The 23,817-nt window shown below is 34.0% G+C and overlaps 2 protein-coding genes and 1 long non-coding RNA gene across 3 annotated transcripts; 1 reads left to right on the top strand and 2 right to left on the bottom strand.

Moving 5' to 3' along the window:
* The first annotated feature begins 1,538 nt into the window (after window positions 1–1,538).
* Window positions 1,539–3,113, top strand: LOC142526921 (F-box/kelch-repeat protein At3g06240-like). The gene has a single exon (XM_075631586.1). The coding sequence runs from the start codon at window positions 1,695–1,697 to the stop codon at window positions 2,892–2,894; it is 1,200 nt and encodes a 399-aa protein (XP_075487701.1). The 5' UTR covers window positions 1,539–1,694; the 3' UTR covers window positions 2,895–3,113.
* An 11,294-nt stretch (window positions 3,114–14,407) lies between these two features.
* On the bottom strand, window positions 14,408–17,938 carry LOC142527911 (nitrate reductase [NADH] 2-like). The gene is made up of 5 exons (XM_075632907.1): window positions 16,866–17,938; window positions 16,643–16,783; window positions 16,130–16,362; window positions 14,938–15,915; window positions 14,408–14,851 (listed from the first exon to the last, which is right to left on the bottom strand). The coding sequence occupies exons 1-5, from the start codon at window positions 17,890–17,892 to the stop codon at window positions 14,510–14,512; spliced, it is 2,721 nt and encodes a 906-aa protein (XP_075489022.1). The 5' UTR covers window positions 17,893–17,938; the 3' UTR covers window positions 14,408–14,509.
* A 2,051-nt stretch (window positions 17,939–19,989) lies between these two features.
* On the bottom strand, window positions 19,990–21,991 carry LOC142527944 (uncharacterized). The gene is made up of 3 exons (XR_012815566.1): window positions 21,867–21,991; window positions 21,481–21,538; window positions 19,990–21,385 (listed from the first exon to the last, which is right to left on the bottom strand). It is a non-coding gene; the product is annotated as an uncharacterized LOC142527944 (long non-coding RNA).
* Window positions 21,992–23,817: the final 1,826 nt, after the last annotated feature.

The following is a 23,817-nucleotide window of genomic DNA, read 5'->3' as shown; positions in this document are numbered from 1 at the left end:
TAATTGGAATTCATATATATAAATTCAACCGAGAATAATTATCGTGGAAACTTAGTAAAATCACTCCTCTAGATATTCTCTCAGTGATATTTTCTCCATTCGGTGATTAAATTAATTTTTATTTGCGATTAATTCGTTTTCAAGCAACCAAACATTTTATTGATTTTTCTAGATAAATTCGTGACTATTTTAATTACAAGCACTGATATATATTTACATACGCACTTCTCGTGGGAACGATACTTTATTCACATTTATTAAAACTTGACAACCGTGTGCTTGCGAGCAGAAAATAGGCAACAATTTTAAAGATAAATACTATAGTATAATCAAATCTTGTACTATCTAGAAATATCTCAACATCTTATAATCTAAAAAGACAAAATCTTAAATTGATAAATAAGGAATAAGATATTTCTTTCAACCAAAATAATTAATTATCTATTCAAGTTTAATTTAACAATTAGCAATTTATCATAGCATGATTTTTACAGAAAAATATAATAGTGAAATTTATGCAACAAAGACAAAACTCATTTCAAACGGATCAACTTCAGATTTTGTTCTGAATTAAGGAATATTTTTCAAAAAAAAATCTCATTTTTTTATTCCACTAAATTACTATTAATAAACTAGCTAATATATCAACATGTTAAATTATTTAAAAGTCACTTATATAAGTGATTAAATCAATTAATGAATTGATTCAGTTTAATTTAATAATTAATTTACGCATTTTATATCAATTAAACGTTATAAACAAAAAAATTACAAATAATTATAAAAATTACTTGTTATAAATTAATTTCTCATAAAATAACTAATGTAATTAGATTCTATTTGGTTATTTTCCAACCATTTAAATCCATAAAAATAATAATAATATAAAGTTTGAAAGACCTAACTAACTTTACATGGGAACTCATCCTCATCTCGATCGGGAATAAGTTGCATATAAATGCAGTCGTTTTTGAAGATCGTGCAAAATAATTATTCTAATAATTCTTTATTTGATTTCACTCTAAAATTAATTGAAATATATATTTGAACGAAGATTGATGAGATTCATGAGAATTTTATTATTATTATTATTGAGTGGGTCTTATGTAAGACCGTCTCACGGATCCTAATATGTGAGACGGGTCAACTCTACTCATATTCACAATAAAAAGTAATACTCTTAGCATAAAAAATAATTTTTTTCATAGATGACCCAAATAAGATATCCGTATCACAAATACGACCTGTGAAACCGTCTCACACAAGTTTTTGCCATTATTATTAATGCTACTATGTTTAGTCCATGTTTGGGAGAATTCGAATAATAATAATTGAGTTCGATTAATTTGAAATCTGACAGGGTCGAACAAGGTTTCTATTAATCATCTGTTCTATATTCACGAGACATTGAACACGAGAGATCTTACTCGAGAATTGTTCATTAATTAATTTTTTCAAGATAAATCAAAAGAGAAACCTAAAAGATCAACTCATTCTTTAACTTCCAAGAGTTGAGGCTACAAGTACTCATTCTTCGAGGAAGTTGAATATCAAGCGAATCTTCTTTAAAGCAAAATGAATGCAGTCTCCTTCGAGAATCGTGCACCTTAATTAGAATTTGTCGTGGCCGATAAATTCCAGTGATGTAATGTACAACAGTACAAGATTAAGCAAGTAATTCAAACTAGAGCTTCATGACAATGAAAGAAGCACGGCTACCGATGGATGTGCTCATTGAAGTTTTGATACTTCTCCCATTGAAGTCTCTATTAAAATTCAGGTGTGTTTCTAAAACTTGGCGAGATTTGATCAGCAGCCCTTTGTTCATCGATAGGCACCTGAAATGCGATAGGAAACATAGTGTCCTGCTAGTGAAACGTATCCCAAATCATGGTTTGACACCACAAAGTGGTGAAAGTCAGATGCTCTCTTTTCACGATCCTGATTTCCCCGAATTATCGGTCTCACCCGATCTGTATATCCCAATTTCGAAAGATTTGAACATCCCTTCGTATAATCTCTCAAATTTCCCAATTCATGGTCCTTGCAATGGTCTTGTCTGCATAGCTCTTGGAGAGATTGTTTTCTTGTGTAATCCGGCATTGCGGGAATTCAAGCTGTTGCCCCCTCTAAAATTTCCGGAGAATCATACGGCCCATCCCTTAGGATTTGGATTTGGGTTTGACCAAATCGGTGGTGTTTACAAGGTTATCCAGATATCGGATATGACACATCAAATGGCATTATCGGAGTATATGTATGATTCGGATGAGCATGACTTACATTACATCCGGGTTGATTTGTACGATTCAGCCTCCAATTCTTGGGAGCAAATCGAAGCAAAAGTGCCTGATATCATTAAATCACTTAGCGTTGGACTCCTCTTTAAAGGTGCTATTCACTGGTATGCCATCACAGATTATCTTGATGATTATCTGATCGTTCTATGTTTCGACATGAGCTCAGAGGATTTTCAATATTTAGATTTCCATGAAAACTTCTTTCCACCTGAAGGGGCCCTGGAGATGATGGAGTTAGATGGTTGCCTCGCAATGGTTTTTTGGGATGATTCAATATTTTCGGAAGTGACAAGTTATGTTGAGATCTGGGTGATGAAGGAATATGGGAAGAAGATATCATGGACTCCACACTTTGTTATTCGCACCTTCTCTCTTACTAGGCCTCATTTGTTTCTGAAGAGCGAGTGGTTGGTATTTGAAACCTACAAGGGTCAACTGGCAGCTGTTACAATCCATGGAAACAAGTTAAAAGAATTAGAGATTTATGGATGCAGTGGTTCGATGAGTGCAGTAATTTACGAGGAGAGCTTGATTAGTTTAAAAGATATAATTTCAAACGAGAGGGATTGTGAAAACAGCTCTTTCAGCGGTTGAACTAGTTGAGCATCGTGCTTCTTTTACAATCGCAGATTTGATTGCCGAAGCTATTCCGAGTTATTTTGCTAAAGATGTTTAGATGTCGGTGGCAACTTTTATTTTGAGACACTTGTAATTCTAGATTTGATGAATGGTAAATGATTTATGGTTTTCAAGCTAAAAAAGAAAAAGAAAAGAAGAGAGATTAGTTTAATTTCACTGTAATTTTAATTATATTAACTCAATCAATTGATTTAAAATAGCATTAACATACCAAATGTAAGAATAGATCTACAAATAACAAATATTAGATATCAAGAATCCGATTAAAGAATATTTAGGTTCTTTTAGAGTTTTTTTAAAATTTTAAAATAAAAATTAAATTTTCTATTACTTGGAGGTTAATTTTTATCCGAATAATAAAAAAATTTAACTTAAAATATTTTTAAAATAGTTACTTTTAAATTTTATCTTAAAAAATCATGTTTAATCGTGTTTTTCACGCCTTTGTCCGAAACGTAATCCACATTTTCAGAACATTGCTTCACATGTTTATGTTAGAACCTCTTTTGTAATTTAGAGGTTTTCAAATCAATTGTCGAATCACATTCAAATTTATTTTTAAAACGTGCCTTTCTACAATACTATTAATTTTTTTTATTAAAAAGTTTCCGGAAATAAATGTACATGTCAATTCTTTTGGGTCTGATACTATATTACATGCTGGTAGTGTAAAAATATTTAATATTGAAAAACTTTTAACAAATTGATGAAACAAAAACCACATATTCCAAGAAAAAAAAAACCATGTACATGTATTTATCAAAAAAATAAGAAAAACTTGTATTTTCGATTATGTAAATTTGTCGTTTTCTGATTTTGATTTTCTATATTATAAAATTTTCACTCTTAATCTCATATCTCCAGAGTTTTGACAATTTTAGTTTTCATTCTCTGTTCTTTATAATATGGATTTGGGTTTGACCCACCTACTGGTGCTTACAAGGTTATCCAGATATCGGATATGAGAAAGAAGCAGTACGAAGAATTCTGACACCGTCCGGGGATGATTAGCACAAGGATTGACATGTACAATTCAGCCACCGATTCGTGGAAGCAAATTCATGATGTAAAAGTGCCACCTTGTGGTTATTTACCTGGTTACGAACTCTTCTATAATGGCGCGATTTGTCTCACTTCTACACTTATGATTGTAGATGAGAGGATTTTGTGTTTTGGTGTGATTTTGAAATGAAGAATAGATGAATATTTATAAGTGAAGTTTAGGGAAGAAAACAAAAATTAAAACATCATTGCTTACATAATGAAACCAACCATTTTTTACTAACTCAAATAATGTGTTAATTGTGTTGTTGAATTCCAAAATGGTGTGTTTGAATTCAAATTTGGTTTGCTTTGAATTCAATCTTGGCTTGATTACTTAACAATTCTCCCCCTCAAGCCCATTTTGTGAGTTCGATCAAACCTGCAATTGTTCTGCAGTATTCCAACTTCCATTTCGGCAATGTCATGGTCATCATATCAGATCCGTTTTCATCTGTGTGAATCTTCTCAACCTTTAACAACTTCTTCTCCAATACATCATGTATCCAATGATAGCGCACATCAATATGTTTTGATCTTGAATGCATTGAAGGATTTTTTCCAAGATGAATTGCACTCTGACTGTCACAGAACAACTTGTATTGATCTTGCACAAAACTTAATTCCTCCAAAAACCCTTTCATCCATAACAGCTCCTTGCATGCCTCAGTTGCTGTAATGAACTCCGCTTCAGTGGTTGAAAATGCTACGCATTTTTATAACTTTGACTGCCATGACACAGCTCCCCCTACAAATTTAATCAGGTATCCTGATGTAGATTTTCGGGAGTCAACATCTCCTGCTATATCTGCATCTGTGTAACCTACAAGCTCAAGTCTGGATCCTCCAAAACTCAATCTATGTTTAGAGGTTCCCCGTAGATATCTGAATATCCATTTTACTGCAGTCCAATGTTCCTTTCCTAGTTTTGAAAGGAATCTGCTCACTACTCCTACAGAATGAGCTAAATATGGTCGAGTACATACCATGGCATACATCTGACTTCCAACAGCTGAAGCATATTGAATACTTTTTATTTCTTCTTCCTCATCCTCTGTAATAGGACTCTGCTTTGAGTTCAACTTGAAGTGGTTGGCAAGAGGACATCCAACCGCTTTGGCCTGGTCCATGTTGAACCTCTGAAGTACTTTCTCAATATATTTCTCCTGCGACAACCAGGTCTTCCTAGCATACCTGTCGCGATGGATTTCCATGCCAATAATTCTTTTTGCTGGCCTCAAGTCTTTCATAGAAAAAATCTTTCTTAGTTGCTTCTTTAGGCCTTTTATTCCAGAAGCATCTTTGCCAACAATCAACATGTCATCTACATAGAGCAGAAGCACCATGAAATCATCATCAGAGGTATTTTTGACAAACACACAATGGTCTGTAGTGGTTTTCTTGAATCCCTGTTGAGTTATCACCGATTCAAACTTCTTGTACCACTGTTTTGGTGCTTGCTTGAGACCGTACAAACTTTTCTTTAATCTGCACATGAGATCCTCTTTCTCCTTCTCTGCAAACCCCTCTGGTTGCTCCATGTAGATTTCTTCCTCCAACTCCCCATGAAGGAATGCGGTCTTGACATCCATTTGTTCCACCTCCAGATCAAGCTCAGCTGCTAACCCTAGCACAATCCGGATGGATGTCAGCTTCACCAGAGGTGAAAATATTTCGTCAAAGTCGACCCCGTGTTTCTGTCCGAAACCTTTGACGACAATCTTAGCTTTGAATCTTGGTTGAATACTGTGTTCTTCGTGCTTCAATCTGAACACCCACTTATTCTTCAAAGCTTTCTTGCCTTTCGGCAACTTCACCAGCTCAAATGTCCCGTTCTCATGCAATGATTGGATTTCATCTTGTATAGCCTCCATCCACTTATCCTTGTGTTCACTGGTAATAGCTTCCTCGAAGCTCTCTGGTTCTCCCCCATCAGTTAGTATGATATATTCATTTGAGGAATATCTGATTGAGGGCCGCACTTCTCTTCCAGAATATGTGGTCATTGTACCACGAGTACTGAGTACTCCATCATTTACTAATCTTTTATTTCTCTTTATGGAGATGTGTCTCAATCTCCGATGCCATAGTATAGAGGAATTTTCATTTATAACTCATCTTTTAATACCTCCTTGAACATGCATAGTGGTGTTATTATTTTGAAAAGAAATATAGAAAAGACCATCAACCATTATACCATTTTCAATAAGATTTGATTTATAAAACAAATTTATTGATTTATCCAAAAACTGAAAGGAATAACCAAGAGGTACAAGTTTTGAAACTGAAATTAAATTCCTAGAAAAACTAGGAACATAAAATGTTTTTTCCAATTTTAAAATAAAACAACTATCCAATATAAGGCAGCAAGTCTCAATAGCCTCCACATGCGAAGACATCTTGTTTTCTGAATAGATGCTCCGCTCATTTCCTTGAGATTTCCTTAGGCTTTGCATACCCTGTAAGGTATTTGTAACATGAATGGTAGAACCAGAATCAATCCACCATGTGTTATAAATCATATCAACCATATTAGATTCATAACAGACAAATGAAGTAGGAATACCTTTATTTTCATGTCAATCCTTAAATTTATTGCAATCCTTCTTCATGTGTCCCGTCTTTTTACAGAAGAAACACTTGGATTCTTTCTTGATGTCGGGTTGGGGTGAAATTATTCTTTTCTCTTTTCCCTTGACTTTGGCTTGCTTCTTATAATTTCCTTGCGTTGTCATAAAGACATTATAACTCGATTCAATCAACAACCTTCCTTCCTCTTGAACACACATGGTCATTAATTCATTAATTGACCATTTATCCTTATGTGTGTTATAGGATTGAAATGTCTGGCAAGTGTCTTATCTGAAGATTGAAATTGTTCATCAATAGCCTTCAGTAATTCTCTGACATTATTATGCTGATCGACAGAATCACGCATAGCCAGCATAGATTTTGGTCTTAATAGCAGATGATTCATCTTTCCGTATAGCATAATCAATATCCATCCACCCCAATTGAAAAAGAATTCTTTCTTTCCATATTTTATAATTATCGTCCTTTTAGTTCGGGAATGTCACATTTCATATCAGAAAAACTTGCAGGTTGCATAACTGCACAAAATATCATATGCTTAAAATTTTGAGACAATATAATATTTTACAAATGTAATTCATGTTTTAAAAATCTAGTGACATAAAATTTGCATGTCGGCTAAAATTTTAATTCAATAAGATTTTTTTGTAACTTTATGATAAAACTATCAAAATGTATTTTCCTTAACTCATGTGGATAAATTAAGAAAAATATAATTTGATATTTTAACCTAATTAGTTATATAAATATATTAAAAATCCATGTGGGGTAAAATTTATTATGTTTATATAATTAATTACAATTGATGTCCATTATGTGATTCAAATCCACTTAATGCACAATTTTTAATAATTAAGGATGTTGTGGTTATTCCTCAATTATTTAAAATTATATGGTTTACGAGATAAAATTTTGGCTTTACTTTAATACTTTATATAATAATTATTTAGTAACATAATCATCATTTTCCAAGAGTGCTCCCAGGAAAGATAGGTGCTAAGGCCCTTTAAATACCTAACTCTTAGTCAGAGAAACATTCTTCAAGGGAGACCAGTGGCAAGTCAAGGCAGTTTAAATCGAACTATGAAGAATTCCCCCAGATCATGTTTTCTTACGTCGTCTTATAATTATTATTCAATTTAATTATCTATATTAATGTGAATCTTTATAAGCCAAATTTTTTCATTAAATAACTTTATATTCACATTTTTACTTAATATGAACAAATACGTTCCCCATCAGTTTTTCTCTTCAATCAGACTAGTGATAAAGTGAGGATTACATTTACATGAAAATGTGGGCTCCTCATCAGTTTTTCTCTTTTATCAGAGTAGTGATAAAGTGAGGATTATTTGTTCATTTGTGAACATCTGAAATATTTTATTTTATAATATTATATTCACATCTTACTTGATATGTTCATTTCAAATTATAAACAACTTAATATAATTTAATATGAACATAATATGAATATTGATGTACCAATTATTTTTCAATATTATTTGTATTTAAAATTTCAAGAATAAATGCAAACATAATATTAAATTTGCATGTACACATCAAACACTTATCTATAATATTTGACATTATATTTAACATGCAAAAATAATTTCTAAACATGTATTAGTGTTGGGTGCAATAATTGTCCCTGCTTGGTAGAGCGATCGAACCGTGGTGCTTGAGGTGCTGTGCGGTTTAAAAGATTTGAGTAGCACCATTACCACTAGCTATAGCTTTTGGTAAAGCGGCAAGCGCTCGGTCCTACAATTGGTATCAGAGCCAAGGTCACGGGTTCGATTCCCATTGATTGCAAGGAGTGCAATTATTGGGAGGGAGATTGTTGGGTGCGATAATTGTCCCTGCTTGGTAGAGCGATTGAACCATGGTGCTTGAGGTGCTGTGCGGTTTAAAAGATTTGAGTTGCACCATTACTACTAGCTATAGCTTTTGGTAAAGCGGCAAGCGCTCGGTCCTACAATTAGAAATTACATCGAAATTAAAATTATTTTAATGTGTACAAATTATTTAACCAAATGTTATATGTATACCTGAATTATACATATAACTAAATGACATATTAAATACATTATTATTCTCAAATTTATTATTATTATTATAAAATAATAATAATAATAATAATAATAATAATAAATTTGAATTGACACAATTGTTTATCTGAAGAAATTGCACTGCAATTGATTGAATTGTATGCGTAGGCTTTATATATTAAATACATACACGTTATTCATTTTAATGTGTAGGCCCCATATATTAAATGTGTAGACGTTATTGGACTGCAATTGATTGAATTAGAATGAATTGCATGCACTTCATCTTCAAAGCATTCTCTTGCAATTTCTCCTCCCGAAAGTTGTGCTCTCAAAATTTTATCATTTCATTTCCAGATTCAAAAATTTTATTTATTAATTTTCAAGACTTCAAGGTGCAATCGAGAACACAATTCTAAAGTAAGTTTCTTAATATTATTATGTCCGATCTTTAAATTTCAAGTTTTTTACGTAAAACTTAAAATTCATTTCCAAAAATTTCAAGATATTCGATTTTCAGAAAATAAAAACAAATATTTTCAAGACAGAGTATCACGACTTTGATACCAAATGTTAGAGTTTTTCCTTAAAATCATGTTTTTGCACATATATAAACATGATAAATAATATGCTGATGCGAATCAAATATTACCTCCGGCCATCGAGAAATTTGTAAATTTTCTGATTTTCTTCCAGTTGAAGTCTTCTAAGCACTTCACACTCTCTATAAATGATGTATATTTTTCTTATGAGATGTGTGCTTAGGGACCTCAATCACCGCTATTTATAGGCATTTCTCATACCATCGATGAGTGTATCGGGAGCCGAGAGTCAAAAGAAGAAGAGTGTACGCATCTCAATTTTCTAAAGTTGATGCTGCGTACGCATGTTTTGTCAAAAGTTATAGACAATGATCGTCATCATTTCCTGCACGTTTATCCTTCTTTCTGACATGTGTCATTTTTTTTCGTACAGTTAAATGATGGCCTCTCGGTGGTTCGGTATTCGAACTTGATGACAGGGCAGTGCAACACCGAGATTTGGGTGATGAAGGATTACGGGGTGAAAGAATCATGGACGAAACAGTTTGTTATCAGCCCTTTTTTTGTTTTTTGAAGAATGAGTTTGTTGCTGGTTGAATCTGCAAATGGCCAGTAGGCAACTTGTGCACTCCATGAAAACCAGTTCAAGGGGTTTCAGTTCTACGGATCTCGTCGTTCGACGAGCGCGGTTCTTTACGAGGAGAGCTTGATTAATTTGAATCAAATCATTGCTAGCGACCGCTGAGACGAGTGATTTGTTTGTGCTGTGATCTTGAAGATGCCCTGCTTGCTTATCTTGTTTTGGTTTCTTTCACACCAGAAGAAGCTTTAACCTATCTAACACAATTTTCTTCACTACGAGATAATATCTCAAATCTACTGAGAGCAGTAGAAGAATATTTACATATGTGTAGATAGGTAGGTATCTTGTGGGATGATCACGTGGATTTTAAATATCGATCAATTCTAACTATATTTTTATTAAAAAGTAATATTTAGAAATAAAAAATAATATTTTTTCATGAGTGGATTTTTAATAAAAAGTAATATTTAAACATAAAAAATAATTTTTTCCATGAGTATCATCGTGTGGCACGGAACGGTGTTCCCCTGTCGATACCCGTCAAATTTTTCTAGCTAGTTTCAAACTTGATAAGCGTCGGATTTCATTCCGTTTTGTTCTTCTGCTATTTGTGATTTTGTTTTTGTAGCATTCTAAAACAGATTTATTTTAGGGGTACTGTGTTTACATATTTTAGTTCTTAATTATTATTTGGAATTAAGAATTGTATAATATGGTTCTCATTTTTTTAATATAAAAAATTTTGAATAAAGGATATTAGATAAATATTTTTCTTTAAAAAAAATCCACAAACCAAAATCAGTTTAATTGAGGTGTGAACAAAATTATCTAATATTGCATTTGTCTTGACGGCTTTGGATTTCATAAAATTACTTGAAAGTTGATTTCATTCTTATGATTGGCACCAAGCATGGCAAAATAGATTTGAAATATCTTGATTTAATTCATATCCAGTGTCTCTATATTGTGAAATTATTATTACTGGAAGTGTTCGAGTTGGTGAAATATGTGAGTATTTGACTAACACATAACTCCTGTGAGATGGTCTCATTGGTCAATTTTGTGAAACGAATACTCTATATAGGTCATCCACGAAAAAATATTACTTTTTATGTAAATATGAATATGATTTATCCGTCTCACGAATAAAGATCCATAAGACCGTCTTATGAAAGATCTACTCTTTGACTAATAGTCAGGAGCTTGATTCCCCATACTACCATATTCTCGTATGATCTTGTAACACAGGGATTGCCCAATGTGGTTTACCTGACTAATATGATATCCCGCATGTGTAAAAATAAAAAGAAATTATATTTTCTTTAGGAAGATGACTTGTTATTATGTATGATTATTTCGATGTTTTTTATATTTAACATAAAATTATTGAACCATTGTGGGAAAACTCTACGCTCCTAACCCTTTACTCGCAAAACTCGAACTGTTTTTCGAACTCCAGAAAATCGAGCTTATTATCATTTGAAGCATAAAAATCTGCATTTAAAATTTATCAATCCAAATGCAACTTCGATTTTTGAAATTGCGATATTTTGACTGATGGTTGTGTTTTTATAGAGTTCTGAAGCAGAAACAATCTATTGATTTATGATGGTAAGAAAAATTCCATTCCCTTCTCCTTTTCTACATTATATATATGGACTCTAGTACCATACATTGTTAAAAAAAAATACTAACAATATTTATAAATTGATGTTTCAATTTATACAAGAGACTAGTTATTAATAACAATTATTACTCATACAAACCCAATAATCTCCAACAATTTTTTCAAATGAAAACGAAATCTTCTCAATTTTTTTTATCAGATTTATTTTAATATAAAACAGTAGTTGAACTTGTGATTAATTTAGCTAATCATTTGTTTACCTGTCACGTCTACGCTAATTGCAGAAAGAAAAACTACAAAAATTAAAATAAAATAATGTACGGCTTTCAATGCATTTGTAGACATGGAATGGGTTCGATCTATTAGTATAAGCTAGAAATTTACTTCTACTTTAAATTAATATTAGGGAATTTGATTTGTCAACTTGACAAATTGTCATATAAATATCTCCACGTTTTCAGGGGAATTAAACCTATTTCAAAACAATAAAAAGGCTGTTAATTATAAGATAACTTTTTTTTTTGAGCAATTATAAGACGACTTTTTCTATGTATGATCATGACAATTAAGCATATCAAATCAACACAAAACTCAGACGGTCTCACATGTCAATTTTGTTAAATGAATATTATATTTAAATCATTCATAAAAAAATTGTTATTTTTATTGTAAATATGAACAGTTTGAACGAACTAATTATGACAAATTATTTGTATGATTTTATTGAAACATGTATAGATAATGAAAATTGATAAATTTGTTAAAATTAATATTTGCCCTTAGTTTTTTTTTTTTTTTTTGGGCACATATTTTATTTTAATATTTACGTGAAGCCCAAATTGAGGAGGGGATTTGATTGATCCTTACAGAAAGTCAGAAATTAATTACGTTTCGATATTATAAAATAATATCTTTATAAAGAGGAGGCAAATGTGCTGCGGGGACTAGTTCAATGGCCTTTATGTCCACCAAAATCCATTATTATTATTAGGGGATTTGATTGATCAAATTAATTACACTCATTGTAATTTGTATTAAAAATTCAAATTATTATATATTTATTTATCTTTAACTCAACCAAATTTCTATATTTATCCATAAGTAAATTGGAAAAATACAAATGATAATTATGTCCAAATCTTTTGAAGTTTGTTATATTTACAAAAAAAATTGAACTATATTTAAATGTTACATTTACTCTCTCGAGGTTCATGAAAACTAGCATGTAAATCCAATAATTTCAAACATTACAAACTCCTCTATCAAATTTATATTCATCTTGCATTTTATCGGTAGAATTGACATGTCTCACAGATAAAGATTCGTGAGATTGTCTCACAAGAAACATACTCAAGAAAAATATAGACATACGGGGTGTATGTAATATTATAAATTATTGGATTTATTAGTTATTTTTCACGAATTTTAAAGGAGATTTATGTTATATTTAAATATAATTCATTTTTTTATTAATATTTTAAACCTCAAGAGAGGAAAATGTAATTCTATACAAAATTCAACACATATAAATTTCGAAGACAGATTAATCTATATATTTTTACCTTATGATATGTGTAGCTATATACAAAATTTAATTTCGATAAAAGTCTGTGATATTAGTCAAATTAAACATTAATGAAGAACTTCTATAAAACTTCACATCTATTTTGTCTTATTAAAATAAAATATTATATCTATACGCAGAATAAAATTCATTTCGACATGTATATAATAAACAATCCTTAATTTACTTTGCACAAGATGAACATACCAAGCCAAACGCTTGTGTGAGACGATCTCACGTGTCGTATTTTGTGAGACATATATCTTATTTGGGTCATCCATGAAAAAATATTACTTTTTATGCTAAGAGTATTACTTTTTATTGTGAATATCGGTAGTGTTGACATATCTCACAGATAAATATTCGTGAGACCTTCTCAAAAGAGACTTACTCACAGTACCAATATATCTGATCACCTATTCATTTAAGTAGATAAATATACAACCATTACTCTTGTTAGGCCTCTGTATATTAATAAAACAAACAATAAAATTCCATATATATAAAATTTAAAGCATATTGATATAAATAAATGTTAAAATAATTATTAATGTGATAATCTATTTTATCTATATTATTTATTGAAATTAAACTATGTATGTTGTTGAAGCACCATTTTTTTCCCATAATTTTCTCACTTCAATCCCTCTTTCTCTCCCTAACTTTTTTAGAGGAGGTCTAATGTGCAATGGTCTTATGGATTTATATTCGTGCGACATGTCTGACCTGGTCTATACTTGCAATGAAAGGTAATACTATATAAACAAAAAATAATATTTTTTACTCAAATCGTCATATATCACACAATATATTTTTAACAAAAAACTAATATTTTTCACTAAAATCAACATATATCACACAATATTTATTCATAACATAACTAACAAACATGATATTTTTGCAGTTAAAATAATATTTTAGACATAAAAATTAATATTTTTCACTCAAATCAGCTTATATTATTCAATATTTCTTCATTTCATTAATAAAATAAATATTTTTGCAGTTAGAAATAATATTTTGGACATAAAAAGTAATATTTCACTCAAATCAGCTTATATTATTTAATATTTCTTCATATCATAATAAATATTTTTGCAGTTAAAATAATATTTTTGACATAAATTAAAAAACATCACTTTTCATATATCGAGTTGAGTCGACGATCCATCTCACAAAATTAGTTTATGAGACGATCTTACATGAATTTTGTTATTTTTCAATCAACAAATCAAATAATACAAACTATTTAAAGCTTAACATAATTATAAATATTTCTATATTTATTTATTTTTTTCTTTCATTCGACCTAAATTCATTATATATTATTTAAAACCAACTTTTTAAAATGTTCAAAAATTTAGTTGTTGACATATTAAAATTTTTGTATTTCAGTATTTTTAAGCTAAATTAAAATTTATTATATTAATCGAATTAATTTACAAATACCAAATCGAATTAGTGTATGTGCGTTGAGGCTAGTTTCAATTATTTACAAATACCAAATCGAATTAATTAATTAATCCAGAGATTCAATAACTGCATTTACACCCCCGAGAGATAAATTAATTAACTAAAAGACCAATAAAGAATCCTTAGGGTATCCCATCTTCTCCAGATTCGGGCTCACGGCGAACTGCAGCATCGCCGGCGGGCCACATGCCAAAGCCAACGAATATTCTGAGGCCTCCGGAATATTCTTTCTTAAAATATCTTCAGTAACATGCCCTCTGCTATATTGCCACCCTTCCTTCTCAGGTTTTGACAACACGTACCACAATTTAACCCTTTCGGGATGTTTCTCCGCCCACTCGTCAAGCTCAGCTCTCAGCAGTATATCATCCTCCGTGCGATTCGCGTACACCACGTACATCTCTGTTTTGTCGTCTCCATCCTTCAAAATCGCCTGCATTACCTGTAATTGTAACGAAGAAAAAAATTTCAATTTTAAATTAAAAATGAAGAATTCCTTTCCTTTTTCTTTTTTTTTTTGAAATTTACCTGATAAATCGGGGTGATTCCGGATCCGCCGGCGATCATGGCCAGTTTTTTGGCGAACTTTTGTTTGCCGTGAACCAGGAAGTTACCTTTTCCTGTGTACTCGATGTGTCCCAATGGACCTTTCACATCTATAAACGAGCCCAGTTCCATGGAATCCAAATACTGAGTCATCAGCCCGCCGTTGGGGAATTTCGGGTTCACCCCTTTGAAGTAAATCTTGACAACTAATTCGAAGTATCCAATGGTATCTACGCTGCTTGATGGAGTATAGGCTCGCATGCACAACTTTTCATCAATGGTGGCACAGATGAATATGTGTTTCCCCACTGGTAATCCCAGTACTTGATCCTCATTGGGCAATTTAAATCGGAAAAGCCTCACGTCATGCGATAGTATAGTTTTTGCAACGAGTTTGCAAGGAGTTTTCTGCCGAGGAACAAGAGCCACGCTTCGCATCGATTCTTTAATCGACTTTAAGTTGAGATCGCCAGGCGGGCCGTGAACTGAGTTGTTAGGGGAAGAATCTGCCGATGCATAGCCAGTGGTCATCAGCTCTCCGATTCTGTATTCTTCGAGCATTTTCTTGGCTTTATCAGAGTGAATTGCGTCAAATTCTTCCGTACAGTCTGTGCCGGCATTGATGAGGATGCTGTCTGTGCCTCCGGGGTGTTCTTTAAGGAAGCGGGTGCAGTCGTAGACTTGGCCATGTACGATGATCCATGCGGAGTCAGTGGAATTGTTCTTCTTAACCTCCGATTCGGAGAACATTTTAGAGTTAGTGTTCATGAATGGAGTTGAGGTGCTTTTCTTCAGTGTTTGGGCGTCGTTTGAGGATTTCTCGAGGTGGCTCTCCTTAGCCATCCAGCCTCCAGATTGGTTTCCCGGCTGAGTTGGGTGCTCGAAGACGATCCCGATTTCTCCTTTGTGTGGTTTGCAGACATTTGTTTTAACTCTAAACCAGCAATTATTCATCATACCCTGAAATTTGTGTATGTCGCCATTACATTTTCTTCAACATTAAGCCAGCTGATTTACTAGTGACAAAACAATAATCATTTTTCTTTCTTTTTGTATTGCTAATATTAGATCCATAACTTTAAAGGAGCCGGTGTTTTACATTTTTTTCCTAAAACACTCGCTGCTTTAAATTTGGTATGAGCTTATGTGCGGTATGCATTATAGAGGTTGTTACCATGAGATTCCAAATGAGCTTTTCCGGTTGTGTGTTGAGGGTTTCGTCCCATGCCCGAACAGCGATTTCCTTGGCGCCGAGGATGTCCAAAACCTCGACCTCAAGTGACCAAAAACACCAGCACCAGTATTTTCCGTACTTGTTAGGCTTTTCGGGGTGGTCGAGGCTGCTTAGATGCCAAGTTTCACCTCCATCCATCGTCACCTCTACCCTTGTCACTTTCTTCCCACCCCCTTCATATTATAAGAACAAAGGGATCATAAATTCGAATATAAGAATGATATAGATGATTTGAGTAGTAGTATATCAAAATGCATGTGTTCAACCACTTGAAGGGTTTTTCTAGCTTCTTGATATCTATCTATACACTCACACACACACACACACAAAGAGAGTAATATAATTCTATATGACAGATAATAATTAATAATATACTTTGCAACGTCTAAATTAATGCATGAAGTTCTTCAATCTTGTCCAAATGAATAAAGATTAGAGGACGTAATTGATTACCTGAATATGCGTAACCCCTCAAAGTGTAGGGTCTCTGAGTAGTCCAGGAGTTAATGGGCAATATTTCTTCATGACACGGCGTCGTAATCACAGAGTTGATGTTGAGTTCGTTGATTATATATTCAGGTTTGTACCACCATGCTGCAACACGCACAAAAAAAATCATTATATATATATATATATATATGTATATAATGATAGATAGATATATGTATATTCATACCTTCAGCATTTGCAAGTTCAGCGTCAACATGCGAAGGAAGAACCCTATTATCTCTGTAATGGTAATAGCTCTCCGACTCCTTTGTAGTCACAATTATACGCTTTAACCATTTCACCATTCTCCCACCAATAAACCCTGGAATTATGACCCGAACGGGAAACCCGTGATCCGGGCTCAACCTCTCGCCGTTTTGCATGTACGCTAATAAGATGTCCCTCGAAGGATCTATCGCCATTTGTTTCTTCAAACTCGTTCCGTACTTGGAGCCGCCTCCGCCTGGCAGATCTTCCGCCCCCTCAAAGCACACGTTCAGGGCGCCCTTTTTCTTGCTGAAAATCCCGCACCGCTTTAATACGGAGCATAGAGGCACTCCCCGCCACACCGAGGTGGAGATACCGGCGGCGCCCCAGTTGAATCCTATAGTTTTTTTCACCATGTTTTGCTCTTTGCGGCGGTTTCCGGCGCAAACGAGGGTGACGGGGAACTCTTTGCTCGGAAACTCTTTCACCAATTGATCCATTGTGAAAATAGTGGGGCGTTTCACAAGACCGGAGATTTCGATGGTCCACTCACGCCAACTTGCTTTCGGGACCGGCCCATGGTTCCTTACGTAGTGGAGGGGAACCGGGGTTATGAAGCCGTGGTGCATGAGCCTCGGCAGCGGCGCCTCAGCGTTAAAGGGGTGTTTTCCGGTGAGCCGGACCATGGACGAGTTCCTCTCGACCCAGTTGTCGGCTGTAGACTCGTCTCTCGAGTCAATAACAGACGGTTCTAACTCGGCGTTCGCTTTCTTAATGGCTAATATATGTTTCTTTTCGTCATCGTCATCGTCATTAGAATCATCGGATGAATAATCTACACTCAAATCGTTATTTGTGGATATTTTTGGAAATGTGAAATCTGGGGAGGCCGTAGGGATGCTGTAACCGCGGACCGGGGAGCCCGGCCGGTGATGGGTTGTTGAACTGGATTTGAATGGACGGGGTAATTTGGACAAACTGGTCTGTTTCTCGACGGAGGCCGCCATCTTAAAGTCTGGTGAAATGAAAAAGAAAGGAATATTGGAAGGGACTATTTTTTTTCTTTTTTTTTTCAAAATTTGAGACCATGTGGAGAAGTTTATATAGAGAAAATAAATGGTGATTCTTTTCATTAAACTAAATTAAAAAATGTCCTTTCCTATGGTAAAGGCTCCCACCTCGATCATTATTTTTCTACGAGGCGCAAAAGATCTTTACCAGAGTTTCCAAAGTGCATGCATCAAAATTATACAAGTTTACATGGTCATCTATATTATCTTTTTTGGTAATTTAGCAATTCATTTTTAACTAGAGCTAAGTCTTTTGTGAGACGATCTCACGAATCTTTATTTGTGAGACGAGTCAACCCCACCGATATTCACAATAAAAAGTGATACTCTTAGCATAAAAATTAATATTTTTCATAGATGAATGACCCAAATAAGATATCTGTTTCACAAAATACGACTCATGAGACCGTCTGATATAAGATTTTGCCTTTTAATTATGAGTACTAATAAAGACGCTTCGCATGTTAATGTTAAATCGAAAAAATGATTAAATTTGTAAATAAAACAAGTATAGCAAATTGATACTTAAATTTTAAAACATATATACCGAAGAAAATAGCAAAAAGTCAAATAATAAGTATTTTTAAAAAATACTTTATTCAGAGATTTGTCCGGCTCTTCTAATCCCGCATGTGAAAGCTCGCATTCATATGTGATTGTTTTACTAAGGTTTGAACTTGACTTAGTTTAGATAGGGTGAGAGGTCTAGGGCATGGAAGCCATGGGTTGGAATTGCGGAATCTCGAACATTCGAGTCTCGACACTTGTCTAATATGGGATTAGAAGGAAAAATGATGGATGAGAATTGGATAGGAAATTTACGGGACAGATCCTTACCCGATACCGTCTCCATACCAGAAAAACTTTATGGTATTCTACTTATTTGATAGATTTAGATTAATATCTAGGGGCTTATGGTTTGTGGGTTGTGCACGAGACGTGGCGGATGGAGTGTCGACTCTCAAGAGCCAGATAACAATTCAAGAAAACATGGGTCGTCAAAGTTTTTGGGGTGGGTGGTAACAAAAATGAGAAAGGGTCGGCATTCCCATTTCCCAACAATTGGGGAAAGTGGCCGATACAAACCAGTGGGGGTATATTTTATATATGGAGATATTTATTTGATTGCCTCTTGGGGAGTTTTGGAGTCGCTTTTCATTTTGTGTTCTCTTACTTTCAAGTTTCAACTCGAAACCGAGAAATTAACCGGATGAGGAGATAGTTGGAATATATTTTATTTAAAGAATAATTTATTAAATAATATTTTGACAGGTGACAACATAGGACAATGAGGTGGATTGTTAACCCTTTGATTCCAATTGGAGGCATGAAATACGTACCAAGAATTATAACTCAAAATAGAGGGCATTTCACCTCATTTATTAGATTTCTCTGTATTTTGTTTGGATTTATGAATTCGATTTGAATTGAAGAATTTGATTTGGACACCTCGTGTGTATTTAAAATTCATATTTCATAATTTCTATTGAAATTGCATAAATTAGATTCTTGTTGGAATGAAAATATGCCAGGTACATGTATTTTAAATAGTTAAAAATGATGGAAGGTACCTGCACTTTTTCCTGGCTTTAGTGCCCTAATAATTTTGTCTAAAATATTAGGGGAACCACAATCTTTCGTTCTTAAATGAATGCTTTGAATCTTGGTAAAAACTTGTATAAGACGGTCTAACGGGTTGTATTTTGTAAGACGGATCTCTTATTTGAGTCATCCATAAGAAAATATTATTTTTTATACTAAGAGTACTACTTTTTATTGTGAATATCGGTAAGGTTGACCGTCTAACATAAAGATTCGTGAGACCGTCTCACAAGAGATCTGCTATTAAATCTTTATATATTGGCCATCTTATTTATAGTATTACACACACGCTAGCATTCAATAAGTGCAGTTTTTATTTTAATAAAACAAATGGCTAATAATTCATTCTAGGGATAATATTTTTTATTAAAAAAAGGGTAATAATTCATTTGGGGGATATTATAAAATTTGAATTTGGGCATTAAATATAGCTTCTATGACAAATGAGAAGAAATATAAAGTAGGAACAACTAATTATAAATCTGGGTAAGAAATCCAAGTGCAAAGTTTGAGGCATTGATCAAATCACTCACCATCAACTAAGTCACGGCTTTGCATTTTCTCAGCAAGAAGCAGCTTTCAAAGTTCAGACCACATACCACTGATTAAGAGACATCATGAGTACTCTCGCTAGGCCAAATGATTTCTACAAGTACTTGTCCATTAATATCAGGAAAACAAAGAAACAGATCCAACATAAGAACAAGAAACTGTCTGCCAAGATGATATATAATATCCTATGAATAGATCCCTCGATATTAGGCTCAAACCCCCGGCTCATTCCTAGCCCAGGTGGAAGGCCCATGATAGGCCCAGATATTCTCCTATAAATATCAGATTTGAGTGTCTAATTCAATATTCATTATATTGTTTTCATCAGCATCCTTAGCTACTCTCCCTTTATATCTTCAGTTTCTGACTTGAGCGTCGGAGAGGTTACTCCGGGATACCCTCCCGGCCCCCTTCTAACGGTCTTCTTCGTGATATCAGGCTCAGTGCAAATTCAAAGCCTACGTCTGGACTAGTGTCACTTGCTGAAATCGAAGCCTAAATTTTCAGTTAGTACCAACATAGAAAGAAACATCAAGTTCTGAGCTGGAGGGATATGCAAATGGCATATGACAGCATGAGATAGTGTCAGTAATCTGGTACAATGAACATAAGTTTGGGGATTGAGTAAATAGCTTGAAGATATGCAGATGTAAGCACGAATACAAAGAGTGGAGAAATGCAGGCTCTGTTGAAAAGAATATTACAATTTTGAGTGCATGATTACAGCAGAAGAAAATTTGGATTTTTTTTCTATATCTCTAAAAATAAGTACTGGCACATAACGATATATCTTAGGACCATGATGACAACAACTAAGATGAAAAATAGTTAGAAACAAAATTTAATGATGATAATAGTTAGCAAAACAAATTCCAATCTTAGTATCGAATTTGGGAAACATTGAAGAGTAGCATCTTTAAGAGGGTACACGAAATGTAGAATATTTGTGGTGTTATAAACAAGGGAAACATTTTATTTTATTTCACAAACACTGACCTTGGCAGCAAGTTCACATGAGAAAAAATAAAAGCTCCAAAGAAATAATAATAAACGAAACGTTCTATATTTGCTCATGTGGACTAAATCTAATAATTGTAGGAATGTTTGAGCTTAATGAATAGAAACTGAGCAAAGAAAAAGACGAAGAAAACTTGACAGAACAAAAATGAAACATATGTGGGTCTTAAAATCTTCTTGAGAGGTTCTCAAACAGTAGGGGAGGCGAGGCACCCCATGTGTGCCCTGGAATTATCCAAGGCCGTGGTTGAGTCGCCTCCTATTACAAAGGTGAGGCGTGAGAAAGGTGTCTGAAGTGTTGTTTGACAATAGACACAGGTTTTTCATGCAACAATGCATTCCAAGTGGTGTCACCTGATGTAATCATCGGAATTTTGGATGGAAAGACACCTCGATATTGAAATACATGTCCCTGCATAATGATATCTTTAAATACATGATCAAAGGTCTTTCAAATCAATAGAATTGTTAATGAATTAAACCGTCTAGCGGCTTAACGAGATGGTTTCAGCCTGTACCAATCAGTATGTCGGATTTGTATTTGCCGATATGAAATCATAACTAATCAAAACAATCAAGAAATCAGAGACACGGAGAATCATGTGGTTAAGCCGTAAGGCTTACATCCATGGGAAAACAATCAAACATTTGTTTATTGATAAGAAGTTTACAAGAAAGAATTCTCTACACAGATGAATCGATACACTCCAGAAACTCTTGTTTACAAGTTTCTCTCATACCTCTCAATATGTTCCTTCATCCTTCTTCTGGTGTAATGTTGATTCTTGTTATGAAAATCGTGAGTTTTCCTGCCTGTCCAGGAGCTTTTATAATCTCACTCATATAGACAATAGCAAGTCTTTTTCCTCTCTATCCACATAGCCTCTTTCTTTTTGGTCCACCAATTGTAACATACATTGACTTACTTATCAAGTCATTTGTTTCTTCTACTCGTGTAAACCCCAGATTTGCTACGCCCAGATGTTTTCTTTGATTTGGTACTCATTGACAATCTCCACCTTGTCTTCCAAAGATAAGATGTTTGTTGGAAATTTAATCGAATTTTAGACTTTGAATCAAAATTATGTCTCATGAAAATGGGAGTGTCTTTTGACTCTCCATATTCTTGAGTTGGTTGTGGCTCATTATTGTGGAAGTTTCTTTTGACTTTCCACATTCTTGAGTTAATTGAAGAGTTTTGGCTCTTCTTATTCTTGAGTTAATGGGAAGATTAATCGAGTTAATTAATCTTGCATGACTCTTGGTGTGCATTTTGGAGCTTATAAATAGTGTGTTTATTTCCTCATTTCAAAAACATGAAAATTTTATCTCTTTCAAGCACTTTCTTGCATTTCATATTGTTATATTTCCATTTGGCCTCCGTTAAAACTCGATGATAAAGTAAAGGTACATTTTCAGTTCGTCGTAGTAGTTTCTCGTGCTAAGTCACTGCTGGTTGTTCCGCTGTATCCTGGGAAACAGACGTCCACTGACACCTTGAAGCACATACCGGAGAGGGTGAATCTGTTTTAAGGAAACTGTACACGCTACAGGCATCGGTTTGATTTTGCTTTCTTTTATACAATAGTCATACTGTAAACATCATACTTGTTTCGGTTATTGCTTTATCTCTACAAGTTCGTTTCTATGCTACTGTCGTTAGCATTTATTCTAACAAACTTAAAACATATTACTCATTACGTGGTTTGTTTCAGATACGGCTACTGAAACCAGCGTGCAAAGGGAAACTGGTTATGTTGTCCCTACTGTGGCTCAAGTTGTGCCTCATGTTACCCCACGTACGTGCTGCTGCGGTTGCTGTCCCAGCCAGTCACGGTGAAATGCCTGAAAAGTTCACTGGTGTGGACTTCAAAAGGTGGCAGCAGAAGATGTTGTTCTACTTTACGATGCTGAACCTGGCTAGATTCTTGTCTGAGGATGCTCCTAAACTCACAGAGGGTGAGGGAGATGTTGAATCTGTTAGTACTGTGGAGGCATGGAATCGCATTCTGATTTCTTATGCCAAAAATATGTGCTAAACGGATTGGCCGATTCGCTCTACAATGTGTTTTGCAAAAATAAATCGGCTAAAGAGCTTCGGGAATCCCTTGACAGAAAGTACAAAACCGAGGATGCCGGGGCCAAGAAGTTTCTTGTTGCCCGCTTTCTGGACTTTAAAATGGTGGATTTAAAGCCGGTTATCAGCCAAGTTCAAGAACTCCAAGTGATTCTACACGAGATTCACGGTTAGTGGATGACTTTGAGTTAATCATTCCAAGTGGCTGCTATTGTTGAGAAGCTACCACCAGCTTGGAAGGATTTCAAAAACTACTTGAAGCATAAGCGAAAAGAGATGAATGTTGAAGAGCTCATTGTTCGACTTCGCATCGAGGAAGACAAGAAGAGTTTGGAAAGACGACTGTTTTCTTTTGTTGCCGCTAAGGCAAATGTTGTCGAGCATAGTCAAAGCTCGAAAAAGAGAAACTTCTCTCCATCCAACAAAAAGTTGAACCTCAGACCCAAGGAAGGCGTTTCAAAGAAGAAGTTCTCTGGAAAATGCTATAACTGTGATGTCATGGGTCACAAGGCATTTGAATGTAAGAAGCCAAAGAGAAACCGAGAGGTGAATATGGTGGAGAACATATCTCAAGAAGTTTCAAACATGAATCTATGTGTTGTAATCTCTGATAT

This window comes from Primulina tabacum, chromosome 15, assembly GCF_025594145.1.
Source record: "Primulina tabacum isolate GXHZ01 chromosome 15, ASM2559414v2, whole genome shotgun sequence".
NCBI lineage: Eukaryota > Viridiplantae > Streptophyta > Magnoliopsida > Lamiales > Gesneriaceae > Primulina > Primulina tabacum.
The sequence above is the reverse complement of the archived record's forward strand: the minus strand, read 5'-3'. Positions and strand labels throughout refer to the sequence as shown.

Coding starts and splice junctions, on each gene's coding strand:
- LOC142527911 (XM_075632907.1), bottom strand. CDS start 17,892: ATGGCGGCCTCCGTCGAGAAACAGACCAGTTTGTCCAAATTACCCCGT. Junction 16,363..16,642: donor GAGGGGTTACGCATATTCAG/GTAATCAATTAC, acceptor TATAATATGAAG/GGGGTGGGAAGAAAGTGACA. Junction 14,852..14,937: donor GAATCACCCCGATTTATCAG/GTAAATTTCAAA, acceptor TTACAATTACAG/GTAATGCAGGCGATTTTGAA.
- LOC142526921 (XM_075631586.1), top strand. CDS start 1,695: ATGACAATGAAAGAAGCACGGCTACCGATGGATGTGCTCATTGAAGTT.